The sequence below is a fragment of the Rattus rattus genome, chromosome 17, assembly GCF_011064425.1.
Source record: "Rattus rattus isolate New Zealand chromosome 17, Rrattus_CSIRO_v1, whole genome shotgun sequence".
Taxonomy (NCBI): domain Eukaryota; kingdom Metazoa; phylum Chordata; class Mammalia; order Rodentia; family Muridae; genus Rattus; species Rattus rattus.
In genome coordinates this window covers 25,936,001-25,955,550 of record NC_046170.1, presented here as the reverse complement: position 1 = coordinate 25,955,550, position 19,550 = coordinate 25,936,001, and the positions used below count along the sequence as shown (strand labels likewise).

The 19,550-nt window shown below is 42.5% G+C and overlaps 2 protein-coding genes across 2 annotated transcripts in view; one reads left to right on the top strand and one right to left on the bottom strand.

The window, feature by feature from the left end:
- Positions 1-9,279, bottom strand: part of Prmt7 (protein arginine methyltransferase 7) — a 52,557-nt gene extending 43,278 nt beyond the window's left edge. Inside the window, exons 1-3 of the mRNA XM_032887592.1 lie at positions 9,151-9,279; positions 7,772-7,966; positions 2,971-3,007 (exon numbers count right to left, since the gene is read on the bottom strand). Coding sequence (XP_032743483.1) covers positions 2,971-3,007; positions 7,772-7,866 — 132 coding nt within the window. The 5' untranslated portion in view covers positions 7,867-7,966; positions 9,151-9,279. The remainder of the gene's footprint in view (positions 1-2,970; positions 3,008-7,771; positions 7,967-9,150) is intronic.
- Positions 9,280-9,295: 16 nt separating this feature from the next.
- On the top strand, positions 9,296-17,808 carry Slc7a6os (solute carrier family 7 member 6 opposite strand). The gene is made up of 5 exons (XM_032887596.1): positions 9,296-9,514; positions 9,615-9,881; positions 13,880-14,089; positions 15,913-16,033; positions 17,111-17,808. Exons 1-5 carry the CDS (start codon positions 9,323-9,325, stop codon positions 17,236-17,238), a joined length of 918 nt encoding a protein of 305 aa, XP_032743487.1. The 5' UTR covers positions 9,296-9,322; the 3' UTR covers positions 17,239-17,808.
- The last annotated feature ends 1,742 nt before the right edge of the window (positions 17,809-19,550 follow it).

Below are 19,550 nucleotides of genomic sequence, written 5' to 3'. Positions count from 1 at the left end.
TCTGGTTCCTTTTAGAAATGGCAGCTGGTTCCAGGCCATCTCTCCCAGTACCCCAACAAACAGTCTTCTGGAGTATCAGAGCAGCACCAAAACCTAAGGACTGATTCATCTGAGAGGTGAAAGAAAGCACAGGCCACACACACCTCATCCCCGTCAACTTCTGGAAATCCTAGAAGCATCTGCTTCTGTCAGTCCCAGACCAGGACTCCTGCCTGCCCAACTAAGTTTGTGATGTGCTCACTGAGTACTCTGCTAAACCTGGGTCCTCTGGCGTGCTCTTAACCACTGAGCCATCTCTGCTGCCCCAATAAATAATTTAAAAAATAGTTCTCACATACAATTATTTGTTTGTTTATATTTACTTGTGCATGCATATGTGTACATCGCAAGACAATTTACAGGGGTCAGTTCTCTCCCCCTACCATGTAGGTTCTAGGGACGGAACTGAGGTTGTCAGGTTTGAAGACACGCCTTACCTGAAAAGCCATCCTGCCAAACCCACTTACAAAAAGGGTTTGTGGTTTTGGGTTAGGTTTTTGTTATTTCTGTATGTTGTGTGTTTAAACACTATATATTGGTTTCTTTTCTTTTTCCAATGCTGGGTATCACTCAGGACCTTACATATGCTAGGCAAGTATTCTACTGAACTATATTCCAGTCTCTAAAATAACAAATGTTGATAAAAACGTGAAGAAACTAGATACTTCATATATCAGTAATGGAAACATAAGATGACACATCCACCCTGAAAATAGTTCCAACAATTCTTAAAATGTCAAGCATACACTGACTAGGGCTAGAACCATGGCTGGTCAGTTAAGAGCACGTATCACTTTGGTTGAAGACCTGATTCAATTGCTTGTGTTCAGATGGCAGCTCATAGGCTGACTGCTGGGCTTTCGTGGAGAGGAATGTGAAGAGGAGCTCAATGCAAGTAAGTTGAGGGCTGAGCAACAATTTGCAGTCAGAAGATCAGTATAATTTGATGACAGATTTCAAGCTCACAAAAAGGGAGAGCTATATTTCTGGTTTGGCTGACTGTATGGAATGTCATTTGGCCAACTTCCCTCTAAAGTAAGGACACTTTCTATTTGGGTCACACTAAAATCAGAAAAATCTCATAAACGCACTACTACAATAATAAGAAGAGCGTGCTACGTTATTTGTCAAAAGCCAAGACTGCCTTTGCCCAGTTAGCTCAGCAAACGCACCCAGATATTTGGGGAAGATAGGCAGATCCCTTAGTCCAGTCTATACACTAAAGGTGCTCAAGAATGTCCTTTTAAAGCTCAGGTATGGCTCAGCAGTTAAGAGTGCTTGCTGAGGGGGTTGGGGATTTAGCTCAGTGGTAGAGCGCTTGCCTAGCAAGCAAAAGGCCCTGGGTTTGGTCCCCAGCTCCAAAAAAAAAAAAAAAAAAGAGGCAGAGGCAGAGGCAGATAGATATGAATTCAAGGCAACCTAGTCTATAGAGTGAATTCCAGGCCAGCCAATGCTGTACAATGAGACTGTATAAAAACAAATAAAAACTAAGAATCTTGACTCTAACATAGAGAAGTGTAGGAGGCTTTCCTTTACCCAGCCTGAGAAAGGATTAGCTGCAAGTGTTGTTACTCAGTATGCCATCTTGCTTCTTCACTGTGGATGCATTGTGACCAAACTGCACCAAACTCCCAGAGCCATGACTACCTCATGCTTGCTACACTATAACCTCCTAACTATGAATCTTTTCCCCTTAAGTAGCTTTTATAAGAGTATTTTATCACATCAGGGAAAGTAACTAAGATATTATCATTACTATTATGAACTTAGTTGGCATACAAAACAATGGGTTTTAGAGTACACTGTAATAGTGTAGACATGTAATCCCAGCATTGAGAAGCCAAGACCAGAGAACTATCATGAGTATATGGCCAGCTAGGCTATATAGTGAGTTCACGGCCAGCTTGGGATACATGTTAAGATACTACCTTTTAAAATGGGGGTAGGAGGTTCATTAAGACATTTTCATACATATATGCCAGTGGACTCAGAATGTTACTCTCTACAGCATACTCATTTTAAAACTGAGCAAACAAGGTTGACAGCAGCTACACATGGTTTTTTCCCGTGGCAGAGGCATCATCACCAAACTAATATACAAAGAAAATATATTCCTCCAAAATGACATAGTATTCATTTAGTATTGAAATGAAAGAGATTTTGTCAACTTTTTTCTTTTTCTTTTTTCTTTTTTTTCGGAGCTGGGGACCGAACCCAGGGCCTTGCGCTTGGCAAGCGCTCTACCACTGAGCTAAATCCCCAACCCCAACATTTAATTGTTAATGGTACTATATACATGGATCAGTGTGCATGTACCTGCTGTCATGTGTGCCCATGCAAAAGACAGAAACTGGGTGTCTTCCTCTATCAAATTCCATAGCATTTGAGACCAAGTCTCTCAGTGAGCCTCAAGCAACTGGCTCAGGTAGACTGGCTGGCCAGCAAGTCCTCCCAGTCTGCCTGCCTCTGCTACTCCTGAGGTTAGAGATGCTGCCATGCCCAGCTTTTACATGACTTACTGGGTATCCAAATTCAGGTCCTCATACTTATGAACCAAGTATTTTATCCACTGAGCCATCTACTCAGCCCTTGTCAACTGTACCTTAATAAAGGTGAAAGGAAGAAGAGGCAGAAGCAGAATATAGCATCCTGAAAGACTTTCTATTATATGATACATTTCTCAGTATCACTGAACGTCCTGATTCCTGCATGAGTTTCTGACTTTATAATCAAAGATTCCAAATACCACAGGAAGTTTATGGTTTCCATCAGTCATGATGGTGCACAGGTTGAATCTCACCACTCAGGAGGCAGGGAAAGGTGGCATCTCTGAACTGGAGGTCAGTCTGGCCTACATAGCAAGTTCCGCACCAACCAGGCCTGGACAGTGAGACCTTGTCTTACTTACAATACAGTTTACTTTACACTTACTCTGTCTTTGTCGTGTAGCATATCGGCATAGGATGACCTTAAAAGATAAGAAAGAGACAGTGAGTCAGGAACCTTTGCTAATAAAGACATGCATGAGCACATCACCCAGTTCCCACCTATAAATGCTGACCTCAATTGGATGGAACAAGTGTGTCATCCTTTTAAATATTTTAATAGCCTAGTAAGGTGGCTCAAGCCTGTAATCTCAAGCATTTCAAGACACATTTGAAATTGGTTCAAGCTTGGTTCAAGCTGAGGAGAGAGAAGATGTTTAAGGCCAGAATAGATTATATACTAAAAAAGTCTTGAAAAAACTCTTTTTTATAAAACCAGATGTTTTACCTTACCAGAAGAGGGCATCAGATCCTGTTACAGATGGTTGTGAGCCACCATGTGGTTGCTGGGAATTGAACTCAGGACCTCTGGAAGAGCAGTCAGTGCTCTTAACCACTGAGCCATCTCTCCAGCCCCAAACTAGATGTTTTAAATCTCACTTTCAAGACATGGAAGACAGAAGCAGGTGAATCTCTGTGAGTTTAAGACCGACATGGTCCACATAGTGAAACTTTGTCTCTAATTAATTAATTAATTAATTAATTGGGAAAACATTCACATGGCACAATTTTGTGGAAGTTGGTGCTCTCCTTCTACCATGTGAGTTGCAGAAATTGAGCTCAAGTCTTAAGGTTGGCAGCAAGTACCTGTACCCACTAAGCCATCTTGTCAGCCCCCAAATTTTATTTTAGTATGATCAATTACTGTCATTATCTGCTATTGCAAAAAAGTACCTCAGAGCAGATCTTCTCAGACTCCAGAGATGAAATTTGTGTCTAATTACCTATGTGTGTGTGCATCTGGCTGTCAAATGACATATACAGGAGTCAGTTCTTTCCTTTCACATTTACATGGGCCCTTGGAATCGAACCCGTGTTGTCAGTATTGATGGCAAACACCTTTACTCTGCTGGCCTACTTTACTAGTACACCACAGAGAGCCTGTAATAGTCACCTATAACCATGAACATCCTGAACTCAACAATCCTAACACATGACTTAACCTTGAATAATACATATACACCTTGGAGCAACCCCATACATCCAACCAGTGAGAGGAACTGGGAAAAGGAATGTATGTGTGAGGGTCACCATACTCAGAAGTTCACATCACTTTAAGGGAAAATGAATGGCTAGATACAGTGTCTAAAGGGAGGGAAGTCACATCCCTATTTTCTATTTCTCTCTGAATCACCTTACAGTTCTTCCTGTGCTTACTTTATTTCCCGCAAGCTTAGGAGGGGGCTGGGGCTACCACTCAGTGATAGACTACTTACCTGCCTAACATGCTTTAAATGAGGGGGGAGGTATAATCCTTAGAATCCTCACTTCAATCTCTATGTCCCACTGTACTGGTTAGTTTTTTCTCTGTCTCGGTTTTGAGACAGGGTCTCAAGTATGTAGCCCCGGCTGACCTGGAACTTGATACATAGTCCAAGCCGTTCTTGAACACAGGGAAAGCCACCTGTCTCTGCCTCCCACGTGCTGAGATTAAGATACATGCTACCATCACCTTGAATTGCTTAGTTTTAACTGTCAACTTGATACAACCAAGAAGTACCTGAAAAGGGAGTCTGATTGAGGAATTATCTAGATCAAGTTGACCTGTGGGTAGTCTGTAGGGCAAGTCTTGCCACAATTAGAATCACCCAAGTAGTCGCACATGAAGAATTTTCCTGATTGCCTTAGATGAGGTGACAAAATGCACCCTGACTGGGTGGCACCTTCTGGTGGCAGCCAGATGAAAAAGGTGTTTCAGAAAGAAGAAATTACTGGTCTTTGAGGTTAGGTGTCTTGAAAAATAGCTGTCACTCACTGGGGGGCTATGACCAGTAGTTACTTAGTCCACAAGATGGGGTGCCTTTGTAGTCCCTGTCTGACACCTGAAGCCCAGTAAGTTCTTAGAGAGTGGCTGGTTCCTGTTCCCACTTGAAGGCTTGGAAATACTTGGTTCTGTGGTTAGAGGAGGAAGCAGCAGCAACAGAGCAAACTGACACACTGGCAAGAGAAACAGCCAAGCAAAAGACACTTGTTTCTGAAACACCCTCCAACTTTATCCAAGGCAATCAGGAAAATTCTTTAGGTGATTCTAACTGTGACTCGTTAACACTAACCCAACCTTAATAGCTGGCTCCACTGGCAGCTAATAGTCTACAGTCATCAGTTTCCAGTTTATCCTTCCAGTGCATCTTCTTGCAAAACTAAGCAACACATTTCACCCTATTTCTAACACTAAGTGGTATAATTATACACTTGCTCTTTTTCATGTGATGTACTGTGAAGATCCCTCTACCAGTGGAGGATGAAATAAAAATAAAGAGCACATCTGTTTTCCCAGCTACATTATATCCCCTAGATAAATACACCACAGTTTTGCTACATTATATCCCCTACATAGATACAACCACAGGTTTGCTACATTGTATCCCCCTGGATAGATATACCACAGGTTTGCCTAACAATGTTGATGGATATATGTTATTTTCAATGTTTTGTTATTTCTGAATGAGAATAAAACCAACCAAGCTAAGAATAAAGAAAAATACATTTATTTGGTGCTAATTAGGATTGCAACCTAAGATAAATTCACACTGTTGAAAACATGCTCCCTACCCATTCATGTGTGTCGGTGCACAAGTACATGTTTGTGAAAGCATGTAAAGAGTGGAGGGAAATCTCCAGTCATCCCCTTAAATACTCTCATTTCCTTTGAGTCAGGGCCTCTCACTGGCCTGGAGTTCACCAACTGGACAGACGGACTGAGCAGCAAGCCCCAGGGATCCTCCTGTCCCCACTTCCCCAGTGCTGAGATTACAAGCAGGTGTCACCACACACACTTTTTGTTTTGTTTTGCTTTCCTTTGGTTTTTGGAGACAGGGTTTCTCTGTGTAGCCCTGGCTGTCCTGGAATTCACTCTATAGCTAGCCTCAAACTCTAAGATCTGCTTGTCTCTGACTCTCTGGTGCTGAGACTAAAGACAAGAACCACCACCACTGGGTTTAAAATGTACAGCCCAGGTGACCTCAAACTCTTGATTCTCCTGCCTGCACCCCCTTTAGCTATTCCTACTAGCTTTTGACACAACTAACTTGTTCTTCTTTTTTTTTTTTTTATTTATTTTATTTATTATATATAAGTACACTGTAGCTGTCTTCAGATACACTAGAAGAGGGCATCGGATCTCTTTACAGATGGTTGTGAGCCACCATGTGGTTGCTGGGAATTGAACTCATGACCTCTGGAAGAGCAGTCGGGTGCTCTTAACCGCTAAGCTATCTCTCCAGCCCCACTTGTTCTTCTTTTAATGTCAATTCCAGGGGCTAGAAAGGGGACTCAGCAGTTAAAGAGTACTTGCTGCTCTTGCAAAGGACCTGGGTTTGATTCCCAGCACCCATATTGTGGTTTACAACCATCTGTAATTCTGGTTTCAAGAAATCTGATGACCTCTTCTAGCCCTGTTGGACACCAGGCACATGAATATATGCAGGTAAAACATTCACATACACATCAATAAACTCAAAAGGGTGGAGGTCATGCAAGGCATGGTGTCACAAACTTTTCATCCCAGTACTTGGTAGGGAGAACAAAGTGGATCACTGAGTTCAAAGCTAGTATGGTCAACATAGTGAATTCCATGACAGTCAATGCTAAAGAAACTCCATCTCAAAAACAAAACAAAACAAAACCCAGGACATTCTAGAAACTGAACTAAGGTCCTACAACCCTTTTATCAACAGAGCTGTATCCCCATCCGCCCTACCTACTTTAAAAAAAAAAATTAAAAAAAAAAAACATTTATTTTAGGTGCTAGAGAGATGGCTCATCAGTTAGGAGAACTGGCTGCACTTCTAGAGGACCGGGTTTGATTCTGAGCGTCCACATGGTGGCTTACAACTGTCTAACTTGAGTAGCAGGAGGCTCTGACTCCCTCTTCTGTCTCAAAACTAGCCCGTAATAAATATATAGATGAAATCACAAAAAATATTTTATCTTTAATCATATGTGTATAAGTATGCCTGTGAGTCCAGGTGCCCAGAGTCCAGAAGGGGCATCATGTCTTCTGGAGTGAGTTACCTTCTGCAGTGAGTTACTGGAGGTTGAGCTACCCACAGTCTTAAGTGCAGGATCTCTCGGGTCCACTCACCTCTCTCCACTGCACCAACAGAGCTCACCCTCATCAGATCTGATCACTGCTGTTGCTAACAGTTTCTCCTTTTCCTAAGTTTCTCTTTTCTTTCCATCCTAACTTTCCTTCTGGCTCTACTTCAGCTTCCTCAGCAAATCCCATTTTTTATGTTCTATAACCTCTTTCACTGAGATGCTGCAACTTCTCTCAATCTCATCTTTACCAAGCTCTGCAAATTCCATGTCTCCCGACTCATGCTTCTTTCTACCTCTAGCATCACAGGAAACCCCTCCTCCTCGCTGGAGAGCATCCCACCTAACCAGTCGTCTAACCAGGAGAAATCTTGGTGCTTCATGTACTTTCTCCTTTTGCTGCATACAGTGGGTTACCAAACTCCCGATCCTCCAAGCTGTTTTTCCTCTCTCACTGCTTCAACCATAGGACTGCAGGAACCACTCACTATCCTCTCTCCAACCCACTTCCCACACTGCTTTCAACAAGTATTCTGTTCTCCTAACATCTCAACTGCTCAGAAAACGATCTCCAGAATCTTCTTCAAAACTAAATTAGCCTCAACAAGACCTATACCATCTGTAGCCAGCTGAGAAGCAACCCTTGTTACCTGGCAATTTCTTGGTGGTAATCATAGTGCTCATCCTCCTCCAGCCATTCCAGGGATCCCGTGGTTGGATTGGCACGGCCACAGAAGACCTTCATGGCGCCAATTGGCTCCTCAGTGTTTGCACAGAAATGTGGGCTTATCAATTTACTTCTTAGGACTAGAACTGGATATCAGAAACCTAATCAATTATAATGCCTAGGATGAGGCAAAGGACAAGAAAACAAAGAGAGAAAAAAAAAATCAAGAAACAGACAAATATGTCAAAGTTATTTAAAAACTTTTATTAATGATAACATAGACCTTCAATCTCAGCTCTGGGGAGGCAGAGACAGGCAGATCTCTGTTTGAATTCAATGGTCTACATAGCAAGTTCTAGGCCATCAAGAACTACATAGTGACAGTCCATCTCAAAAGAAAATTAGTATTTTGATATTTCTAGCAAGAGTAATTTCATTTTGTATAAAGCATATACCATCAAAAAACTATAATAAAAGCCATTTGTGGTAGCTCATGTCTACAATCTCAACACTTAGGAAGCCTAGGCAGAAGGATCTGAAGTTTGATGCCAGCCTGGGCTATGCCGTGAGACCTTGTCATAAAACAGGAACAAAATATAACAACGTGTTCGTGCATGTCTTTGATTCTAGCACTAGAAAAGCAGAGGCAGGAGTATCTCTATGAGTTCCACGCCTGTCAGAGACATACGTGAGATCTTTAGAAAAAGTAGGAGGAAGTCCTATAGTAAATAATGTTGCTGGAAGTTTTGACACTTTTCAGAAATTCCAACACAAGTTCATCGTGGTCCATCCATCAGGTGAAGGCAAGTAAGAAGGCAGGGTAAGCCAAGCAATGAGCTAACATTAGACAGTAAAAGCACAGAAGTGGTTATTCCTCGACATATTAAGGGTACTTCTCTGTGATGTCGCTAGGGTTTAACTAAAAATACACTTAAAAATGCACTGAGGGCCACTCCAGAGTTTTAATTAGAAACATGTCCACCTAGGGTACACACGACGGCACTGCTCCGGGCAAGTGTGAACTGAATGGTTTCCAGCTACTCAGAATACCGACTAAGGAAAGCCAACCGTTCCCGGTTGGGTTGGAGGCTCCTAGAACAAGCCGTGCGCCTCAGACCCTACTCTGAGCTCGGCGACAGTCTGAGAAAGGACAGTCACCTACGCGGACTGCTGTTGCAGACCTGTTCAAGGTGCTAGAACAACTCCACGTGGATTCTGGAGAAGACCAGAAGATAAGTATACCGGAAACCCGAATGTTCCCAAGCCAGAGTCCTATGCCAGAGCCCTAAAAATGAGGCCCGAAGACTAACTGCACCCAGGACCAGCCACGGCCCAACCTCCCCAACATGCCCAACAGCTCACCCGCTGTGGGAAGCACTCCACTCGCCGCAAATTCCGCGGCCATTTTGCCTCACCCACTGGGGGCGGGGCGTCGGTGCGTAGAGGGACGTTCCACGAGGTACGGCCCTCTACGGAACTGGATATATATCCCATCTCACCCCGCGCCTTCCCACAGTACTCCGCGATTGCCGCTATGGAGGCCGGCAGGACTGCAGTGTTGCGCGTGAAGCGGAAGCGCAACGCGGAGCCCGCAGAGGCTCTCGTGCTGGCCTGTAAACGCCTCCGGAGCGGCGAAGTCGAGTCGTCTGCTCCAGAGACACCAGAGGGTCAGGAGACCGCGGCGGAGAGAAATGTCTTCCAATTGGTTGCCACCGTGCGATCCCAGGTATGAGAAGGAGGATAGACTCTTTGTGGAAGCGATCTTTGAACGCTGCCCATATTCAAACAATTGCTGAGGCAGACATCCTTTTTCTGTCGCCCCTCAGGAGGAGCCAATCCAGCAGCTTGTGCGGGCTGCCCTGCGCCCGTCCCGGAGCAGCCAGCTGCGTATCCGCCGGGATCTTCGTGCCTCGGTTCGCGAGGTCCGTAAAGAGGGCCGCTACAAAGTAGTCTCCAGCCACCGATCCTCGGGGACCTCTAACAGTTTGGAGCCCCAGTGTGTGTCAGAAGCTGTCAGGGACGGAGGCTTCCAGTTATTGGACCTGGTCCACGAGGAAGAAGACCCAGAGGCTGCTGCCACAGACTGCCGCAAAGTGAGTACTATATTGTCTGCTCTGCTCCGGAAGGCAGTAATTAAGGGCATGCACACTGTAAGCTTAAGAATGGATGATCCAAGGGGTTGGGGATTTAGCTCAGTGGTAGAGCGCTTGACTAGCAAGCACAAGGCCCTGGGTTTGGTCCCCAGCTCCGAAAAAAAAAAAAAACAAACAAGAATGGATGATCCAAGGGGTTGGGGATTTAGCTCAGTGGTAGAGCGCTTGCCTAGGAAGCGCAAGGCCCTGGGTTCGGTCCCCAGCTCCGAAAAAAAAAAGAACAAAAAAAAAAAAAAGAATGGATGATCCACCCTAAAGGTTGACCTCATTCTACCTATTTGATTTTTGTTGTTGTTGTTGTTGTTTTTATTTTGTTGAGATAGTTTTGCTGGGTAGCTCAGGTTGACATAATACTGGCTGTGTAGCCCAAGCAGGCCTCTGACACACAACCGTCCTCCTACTTAAGCCCGTCCCAGGGCTGTGAATACAGGCATGTGCCACCCACACCCCTTATGAATGGTTGGTTTTCTTTCGTGTGTGTGTGGGGTGTGTGTGTGTGTGTGTGTGTGTGTGTATGTATGTATGTATGTATGTATGTATGTGTGTATGTATGTGTGTGTGTGTTTTGTCATACTTTCCTTCCTAGAATTTGGGAGGCAATGCCAGGTGGATCCCTGAGTTCCAGGCCAAAAAAGGACTACATAGTTAGACCTTGTCTCTAGTTTGAATGTGATTGATCATCAGGCCTTTAATACTCAGGAGGCATGGATGGATAGATCTCTTCTTTCAAGGCCAGCCAGAGCTACACGGTGAGAACATGTATTAAAATAAATAAGCAAACAAAACTGATGCAGGCCTTTTAAAAGTAGATTTGGCTATTTAAGATATATACGAAAAATGAGGTAAATAAGGAAGGGTTTTTAGCTCACAATTTCAGAGGTTTTAGTAAGGTGTGTGGTAGTCTGCTCAATTACTATGGATCTGTATTGTAGCAGAATACAGATCCATGTAACAGAGTAGTCACCCTATAGTGGCCAGCAAGCAGATAAATAAGAACAAGAACACTAAATAAAAATAAATAAATAAAAGTTTCTGTTCCCAAGACTTAACATGGATAAGCAATTCAACAAAAGAAAACAGCTATGGCAGTAACAAAAGATACTGTTGCTTTTATTACTTTGCTAAGTATTTGTGCCTAGGGAGTGTGGCTGGTCTTTGCTACTTTGTAAGTTCTTCCCCCCCACCCCTACCCCCCAATCACTAGATAAGAGAAAAAAGAATAAAGGGGAGAGATATGATAGGGATCTCTAAATCTAATTTCTTCTTGTGCTTATAGCTGGTCTTTGCCACATGTGGTGGGTTTTTCCCCACTCTTTATCGCCCCCAACAGACACACACACACACACACACACACACACACACACACACACACACACACTTCACCTCACCTCCTATTACTAGATAGGAGAGAAGATAGAGGGGAGAGAGAGAATCTCTGAATCTGATTTCTTTTTGTTTCCTCTTTGAGCCCCACTACTAACAATCTGCAACCAACCTCCCTGAGGATGGGCCCTAGCATTTATAAATGCCTTCTGAAAAGTTCCCAGAACTCCAATGTCACAATTGCAGAAACTATCTGCAGCTGGCAAAAGCCACCTCTGCTAGGGCATGAGGCAAATCATGTCAGCTGCTTTCCGACAGCTCAAAGCAGCCCCACATCCCCACACCTGGAATTAAAACAAAAGCATATTCCTGTAATATTTCTGTTTTTTTTTTTTTTTAAACCAAAATTCCAGAGTTGTCACTACAAAGAAGCAAGCTTGGGGCAAGTGTTCTTTCACTGAGCTATATTCCTAACTCCGTATTTCCTTTACTTAATCTTCACAATACTATGAATTAGATACTTTTATTGCCATCTTGTTTTTACTTTTTTCAAAAAGGTTTTATTAGCAGGCATTGGTTATTCAAAGTGATAGTTTTTATATGGAGATTTTGTACATATATACTGTCAGTCCTCTTAAGCCCTTCTTAATGAATCTTGATTGTTCTACTTTTATTACTATGGTCTTTGTGTGTATTCCCATTAATAAGTGTGGGTGAGGAGCTTCTAGCTGTCTTACCTGGGCTTTTCTATGCCTGTATTTGTTTTGTTATTTTTTGAGACTATGTAGACCAGGCTGGCCTTGAACTCAGCAAAGATCTGCCTGCTTCTACCTCAAGTACTGATTGAAGGCTTGCACCAGTACACCTCCAGCTGATTTGTGCGCTTAATGTTGTGTTGGTAATTAAATATTACATAAACTGATGAAACTGGAGTTTTCTTATGGAGTGGTCCATAAAAAACAAGCATAGTACTTTGGAAAGAACTTAAAGTAATAGTTCTGAACCTTCCTAATGATGTGACCCTTTAACACAGTTCCTCGTGCGGTGATGCCCAGCCATAAATTCATTTTGCTACTTCATAACTGCAATTTTGCTGCTGTTGTGAACTGTAATGTAAATATCTGATAAGCAGGATATCCGATAATGCAACACCCTTCCCCCAAGGGGTCACAACCCATGAGGTCAAGAACATCTAATTTAGAGGTTCTCTTCACTGGTGACTAGGCTATGTCAAGTTGACAGTTAAAGCTAACTAGGACACACAAATAATTGTGACTCTTTGAAATTAATCATTCTAAGTATAGTGGCTCAATGCTTATAATTTCAGCACTGAGGAAACTGAGGTAAGATGTCCATGAGTTTGAGGCAAGTCCAGGCTACATAAATAGTCCAGGCTAGTGACAAAAGTTATAAGAGCAGTGTCTGTTCATAAAAAAATACAGTAACCTAAAAGTAAACTAGGAGTTTAGTGATCAGTGATAAAGCTTTTTATGTAGTTTGCATAGGCCCTCAATTCAAATCTCAGAACTGGAGAAAAAAATATCTCCATTTACCTATAACCCAAAGATGGAAGCTGGTTGATTTTACTCAATATAAAGTTGATTGGCACTTTTGTTAGTCTTGGAAACTTAATGGCTATTTAATTTACTGAACTGGAGGGTTTGCTTACAGGTTAAAAGCACCAAGTTTACTGAGTTCAATTCCCAACACCCACATGACAACTCACAACCATTTGCAACTCAGGTCTCTGGGAGTTTAGCACTTTCTTCTGACCTCTCAAGGCAGCACACATACACATAGTGTGTATCCATACATATAGGCCAAACACTCATATAGATTAAGCAAAAGAAAAAAACTTTAAGGAGCAAAAAAAAAAAGCCTTTACAAAAACGTGTTTCACCTAATTCCTTTGTGACTTCAGAGAAACGGAAAATTCCCCTTGGTTTGTATGTGACAGCATCAGTCTCCCTGTGTGCTTTGGTCATGGAACATTCCTACTTTTGTATGGTTGCTGATTGCACCGATGTAGCTTTCTGTGGTGAACTTGTTGAGAGGGGCCATCTGTAGCATTTCCCTGCAGTTTCATACTGACCTGTGCTACCAGGGTACCTATAGAAGCTGGAAAACATCTTAACCTGGGTCAGTTCTTTTCTGGAACCTTTGTTTTCAAGCTCTTCTTTCTTGAAAGCAGAAAGATTATAGGTGAGTCTATTTTTTATTACATGTAGGATATTGGTCAGTCAAGTTGAGCCAGACGACACATTTTAATAGGTTTTACCAGGAGAACCTTTATGGGCATTTGTCTCCCAAAGGAAGAAAATACTAGCAAAGAGTACTCAAAGACCTGTAGAAGGAACCACGTGTTCTTGACTACTACCTGCAGTCCCAGTATTTAGGAGGTAGAGGCAGAGAAAAATCTGGGAGTTCAAAATCTGCCTAGTCAATATCACAAGTTTCCTGGCTAGCCAGGGCTACATAGAATGAAACTGTCTCAAAACAAAAAGCCATCTTGAATAGGGCATAAAAAAAAATACAGGCCTTTGTTTACCCAAGCCTGAGCATCCTTTGAAAGAGTCCTCATTTGAGTCTTAATCTGTCATCTGGTTTCTTTGTAGACATCTGATCCAGATGTGATCCTCTGCAATTCTGTAGAATTGATCCGTGAGAGGCTGACTGTATCTGAGGATGGATCCCAAGTAGAACACCAGGAGGAACCAAAGCACAGTGATGACTATGTATATGACATCTACTATATGGAGATGGCCCCTCCAGGGTGGATTGAGAACATCCTGTCTGTGCAGCCCTACAGCCAGGAATGGGAGCTGGTAAGGAGGTCCAAGAGGAGAAGGGCATAACAGGGCACTTCTGACTTCCTGGACCCCACTCCTTTTCTTTTTAAATTTTAAAATCAATTTTATTTAGTGTGTATGCATGGTGCATGTGTGGAAGCCACAATTTCTTTGTACCACATGGACTCCTGGAATGCAACTTAGGTCATCAGATTTGCTGGCAAACACCTTTAACCACAAAGTTATCTTGCTATTTTTTTTTTTTTTAAATTTTGAAATGGGATCTCACACAGCTCATTGAATGTCTTCCTTGATGCCAAATCTCTCACTGAAGCTAGAGCTTGCTTGCCAATTCCAACTAATCTAATGACAGCTTACCCCAGGGATTCTGGTTTCTATCTCCCATTACCTGGGATCTCAGGCAGGCTCCCCAGCCCACCCAGCTTTTACAAGGGTTCTGGATATCCGGACTCTGGTACTTAAAGCGTGTAGAGCCCCGTTTTATTTTTGTGAAAGGATATCACAATGTAGACCAGGCAAGCCTCGTGCTTAGCATGTTGCCCAGGCTTTTAACTTGTGGCAATCTGAATTGCCCCAGCTTCCCCAACATTGGGATTACAAGCATGTACCATCACACCTGGCTGTGCATTCCTCTCTTGATAAAACATTCTTCTAGTTCTTGGTTTTGCTTGGAAAGAAAATTCTATTTTGAATCTTTTGTAGAAATACAAATATGTTGGACTACTTATACTGAAAGTTTTGTTCACAACCTTGAGACAGTAAAACCAGACATGAGTAAGAAAAAACTTTATGGATGTTTTGCCTACGTGAATATCTGCACATCACTTGCATGCCAAAAGAGGCCAGAAGAGTGTTACCATCTTCTGGTAGTGGAGTTTACAGATAATTGTAAGCAAATGTGTAGGTGTTAGGAATTGAACCCAGGTCCTCTTAAAACAGTAAGTATCTCTAGTGGTTAGAACCACTGAGTCATATCTTCAACCCCCAAGAATGGGAAACTCTATAAATTTTTTAAGAAGAGCCAGGCATGCTGGCATACACTTTTAATTCTAGCACATAAGAAGCAGAGGCAGGGGGCTGGAGAGATGGCTCAGTGGTTAAGAGCACTGACTGCTCTTCCAAAGGTCCTGAGTTCAAATCCCAGCAACCACATGGTGGCTTATAACCATCTGTAATGAGATTTGGTGCCCTCTTGTGGTGTCTGAACAGCTACAGTGTAATATAAATATAATAAATAAATAAATCTTTAAAAAAAAAAAAAAAAAAAAAGCAGAGGCAGGTGAGTCTCTGTGAGACCATCCTGATCCACACATAGCAAGCTGCCTGCCAGCCAGGGCTAGCTCAGAAAAAAGAAAAATTTCCTTAATGTCCTGACTCCATGTTCCAAAAACATTGAGCCCCCTTCCCCCCAGTTTATGTGTGTGAGTCTACATATCTGTCTGCCTGTGTGGGTGTGCATGTGTCTGGGTGCCCTCAGAGGCCATTACTAGTGTGGATAGGCACCACATTAGACCACTCTTACCCTAAGTTTTTGATCCTAACCTTTGACACAGTTGTTACAATCCCTCTACCACCCAGCCATTCATGAATGCTACCACCTCGTTACAGTCATTCCCCTCTAATTGCATGGGGATGTGGTATCTATAGCTAGACTCTAGGTTGGGTCTGGGCCTAAGATTACCTAGTCTCTTGTAAAGCAGAGTCAGACAAACTCCTCCTTGTCTTTTACACATGGTACTTTTACTTGAATCTCCCCAAGATGGTACTACCAATAGCTTCCCATAAGGAACATAACTTAGAATTTGGACTTAAACTCGTGTTTATGTTGAGATGTTCAGGTGAATGATGATGAGCAGCCAGAAGATATTTATGAAGATGAAGATGATGAAAACAGTGAAAATAACTGGCGCAACGAGTACCCAGACGAAGACAGCAGTGATAGAGATGAAGATTCCAGAGGTGGGTAACAGTCCAGACGGAGTGGGGCTGGTGGGAGTCAAGATGGAGGTGAGGTGTAATGAATTGATGGCGTGCTTGCATGGCCAGCTTCCCCAGCTGCTGGGGAAAGTATAACTGGGTTGGAGAGATGGTTCAATGGCTAAGAGCACTGGCTGTTCTTACAAAAAATGTGGGTTCTTTTTCCATTACTGACATGGCAGCTCACACCCATCCTTAATTCCATTCAATTCCAGGGAACCTGATTCCCTCTCCTGACCTCTGTGGGCACCAGGTATACATGGGCACATGCATACATTCAGGAAAAACACTAAACGTTTAAAAAATAAGTAAGAAAATTGGATATGGTTTAATCCCAGAATTTGGGAGGCAGAGGGAGATGTGTATCTGAATTCAAGGTCAGCCTGCTCTAAAAAGAGAGTTCTAGAACACCCAGGGATACATACACAAAGAAACCCTTTCTCAAAAAACAAAAGGTATTAACATATCACCCAGCAAGTCTGGCAACATGAATTGCTGTAATCCTCTCTGTAAAAGGAAAACTAACTTCTATAAGTTGTCATCTGACAACTATACATAACAAATTAATTCATTTTTAAAGAGATTAAGCATTTACATGGCTCTAGCAGGACAGGACATCCCTGTCATCCCAGCACTCACATGACTGAGGTAGCAGAGCAGTAAGCTCTAGGTAGATCTCGAAAGTAAGGGAAAGAGGTAATTAAAAAAAAAAAAAAAAAGGCCTGGGCTGGAGAGATGGCTCAGTGGTTATGAGCACTGACTGCTCTTCCAAAGGTCCTGAGTTCAATTCCCAGCAACCACATGGTGGCTCACAGCCATCTGTAATGGGATCCAGTGATGACCTCTTCTGGTGTGTCTGAAGACAGTGACAGTGTACAGTGTACTTGCCTAAAACAAAGCCTCTGACCCCTGATAATTTGGCTGATGACCCAAGTTTGATCTCCCAACACCCACATAATGGAAGAACTGACTCCTGGAGGTTGTCTAAGTTTTTATCATAAATTTTCTTTATGAGCAAGTACTTTATAATGGAAAATACAATCTTTTATCTCCTTATAGGCTCTGATGAATACAACAGCCTCAGTGATGAGGAGAGAAGCTGCAGGCGACTGGTGTGGAGCAAATACCCTTTGGATGTACAAAAGGAGTTTGGCTATGACAGCCCCCATGATCTGGATTCAGATTGATGGCCTGCTGGTATCTGTGAGATTCTTCCACAGGCCTTTAAGCTCTGACTATAGAGCCATCATCTTAGGATTCCTAACTGAACATGTGGAAAGAAAAACTTTTACCCCAGCACAGTGAAGACTTCTACTTATAAGTGATAAGTGAAGCCACGCATGCTGGGTCATGCCTGTAATTCCAGCATTGGAGAGTTTGGGAGCCGAGAACAGTACTGAAAAAGCAAGGCCAGCCTTTAGACTACACAACAATAAGTTCTAGGCCAGCCTTGGCATTTTATTTAAAAAAGAAAAAAAATTACAATCTGGAAAATAAAATGATGTAAAACCTCCAGCCCTGGTGGTTTTTCTGTCATTTTACTTGTATGCGGGAGTGCCTGCCTCCGGTGAAGCCTGTTCCTTTGATGGAGATGACCGCTGCACGGACAACAGTGACTCCCCTGCCTAGAGCTATGGGAGGTCCTTCCTTCCCCAACCCCCTTTAGACTCTGACTATGGTTATAAAGACTGCTATCACCATACAGTGTGTATGAATGTGATACTCTAATAAAAACTCAACTTTTTATACAGAAGCAATTCTTAAGTCTGATTGTTTAGGTGTTTCCCTCATAGAAAAAGATTAGGGAGATAAAAGTCTCAGAATTAACTTTATACACTGTGGGCTATGTCAACTGCTTATAGCACTCAAGGTATTACAGTTGTCCCTCATTATGTTTCCAGTACTGCCAAAAACCACCATGTATCCAAGTCCCTAATATAAGATGGCATAGTACTTCCACAAAATCTATGCCTATCTTCAGACTATAAAAACCTAAGTAAGTTTGTCCATGTTTAGAATAGGCACATTTCCCCCAAAATACATCTCTTTACATCTACAATTAGATTAGTAAATGCAGGGCTCACAATCATGGAAGGCCAACTGCATCATCAATAGAATACTGTTACCAGAACTTGTAAGCATTCATTCCCCCTATTTGTTTTCTAAAATCACAGCTGCCTTAGCCCTAGATGTAGTATTGTCCACTAAAACTACCCACGGCATGTTCCATGTATGCACTGGATAACTGGCTTTTGAGCACTTGAAATGTGATTAGTGCAACTGAGAAACCTCAAGGATTTTTGTTTGGGGAGAGGAATATGCGACAGTCTGTGTAGAACAGGCTGCCTCCAATTAGATGGGATCCACCTACTTTGGCCTCCCTAGTGCTGGAATTAAAGGCCTGAGCCACCACAACCAGCAGGGTTTTTGTTTTTTTTAATGTAAGTTGCAATCTTGTCTTAATCTTGCAAGTGCTAATATAGTACGTGGATCCTTACCAAACTGGCTAGATTTTCACTTTAACTTAGCTACATATGACTAGTTACTGTAGTAGACACTAGGTGTAGAGAAGTAACACACAACATTCAATTCAAAAAATGCCCTCTTCTTGTGATAGATCCATGGGAAAGTAACACAAATGCCTTCTTTCCAGCACTTACAAGTTCATAAGCCTCTCCAAACCTCTACGCATTCTTTCACTTATCTACCTATCTACAAGGAGTTATTAAACTTGTCAAAATTATCTAATTTGTATATTGAAGTGGTTATTGGAAACTAATCAAACCAATCAAAACTATCTCAGTTACTCTGAGTATCAACAAACAATTCAGTGTTTTGAGTACCTAGGCAGCAATGTGGTATCTAACACTAGTCATCTTGATCTGTAGCAAAACTAAAATTCTACTTGCCACTACAATGTGCTCCCTGTTATGCTAATGTTAACATTAAAGGGCTGGGGGTTGGGGATTTAGCTCAGTGGTAGAGTGCTTGCCTAGCAAGCACAAGGCCCTGGGTTCGGTCCCCAGCTCTGAAAAAAAGAAAAGAAAAAAAAAAAAAACATTAAAGGGCTGACAACAGGCTGTACCTACTACATGAGGGAACAAACTGTACCATTATAAACTGGATTAGCACACCAGGAGGTGGATTCAAAGAGACAAAAGACCTAGTGGGAAGAATTCCACCATCAAGCTTGAATGCTGTAGGAAATCTGGCTTCTTTCCCACAGGAAGGGTTCCTGGGGGAAGCTGTGTTCAGCTCAGAAAGAAAAAATGCTATCAGTTAAGGGATGAGGATAACATGGCTCACTAAGCAAATATTTGAGCACCTTCAGTGTGAGGTCCCTGTTTCTAGAAACCACTGGAGGGCAGCAAATTCCTGGAATTAGCTGGTTAAGGGCCAAAGACCACTCAAACCAGGGTCAGATCTTGCTTAAAAGCTTTGTTCTAGCAGAGCCTTGGAATGGATGCCAGCTTAGCTCAGATAGGAATCATATTTGTAT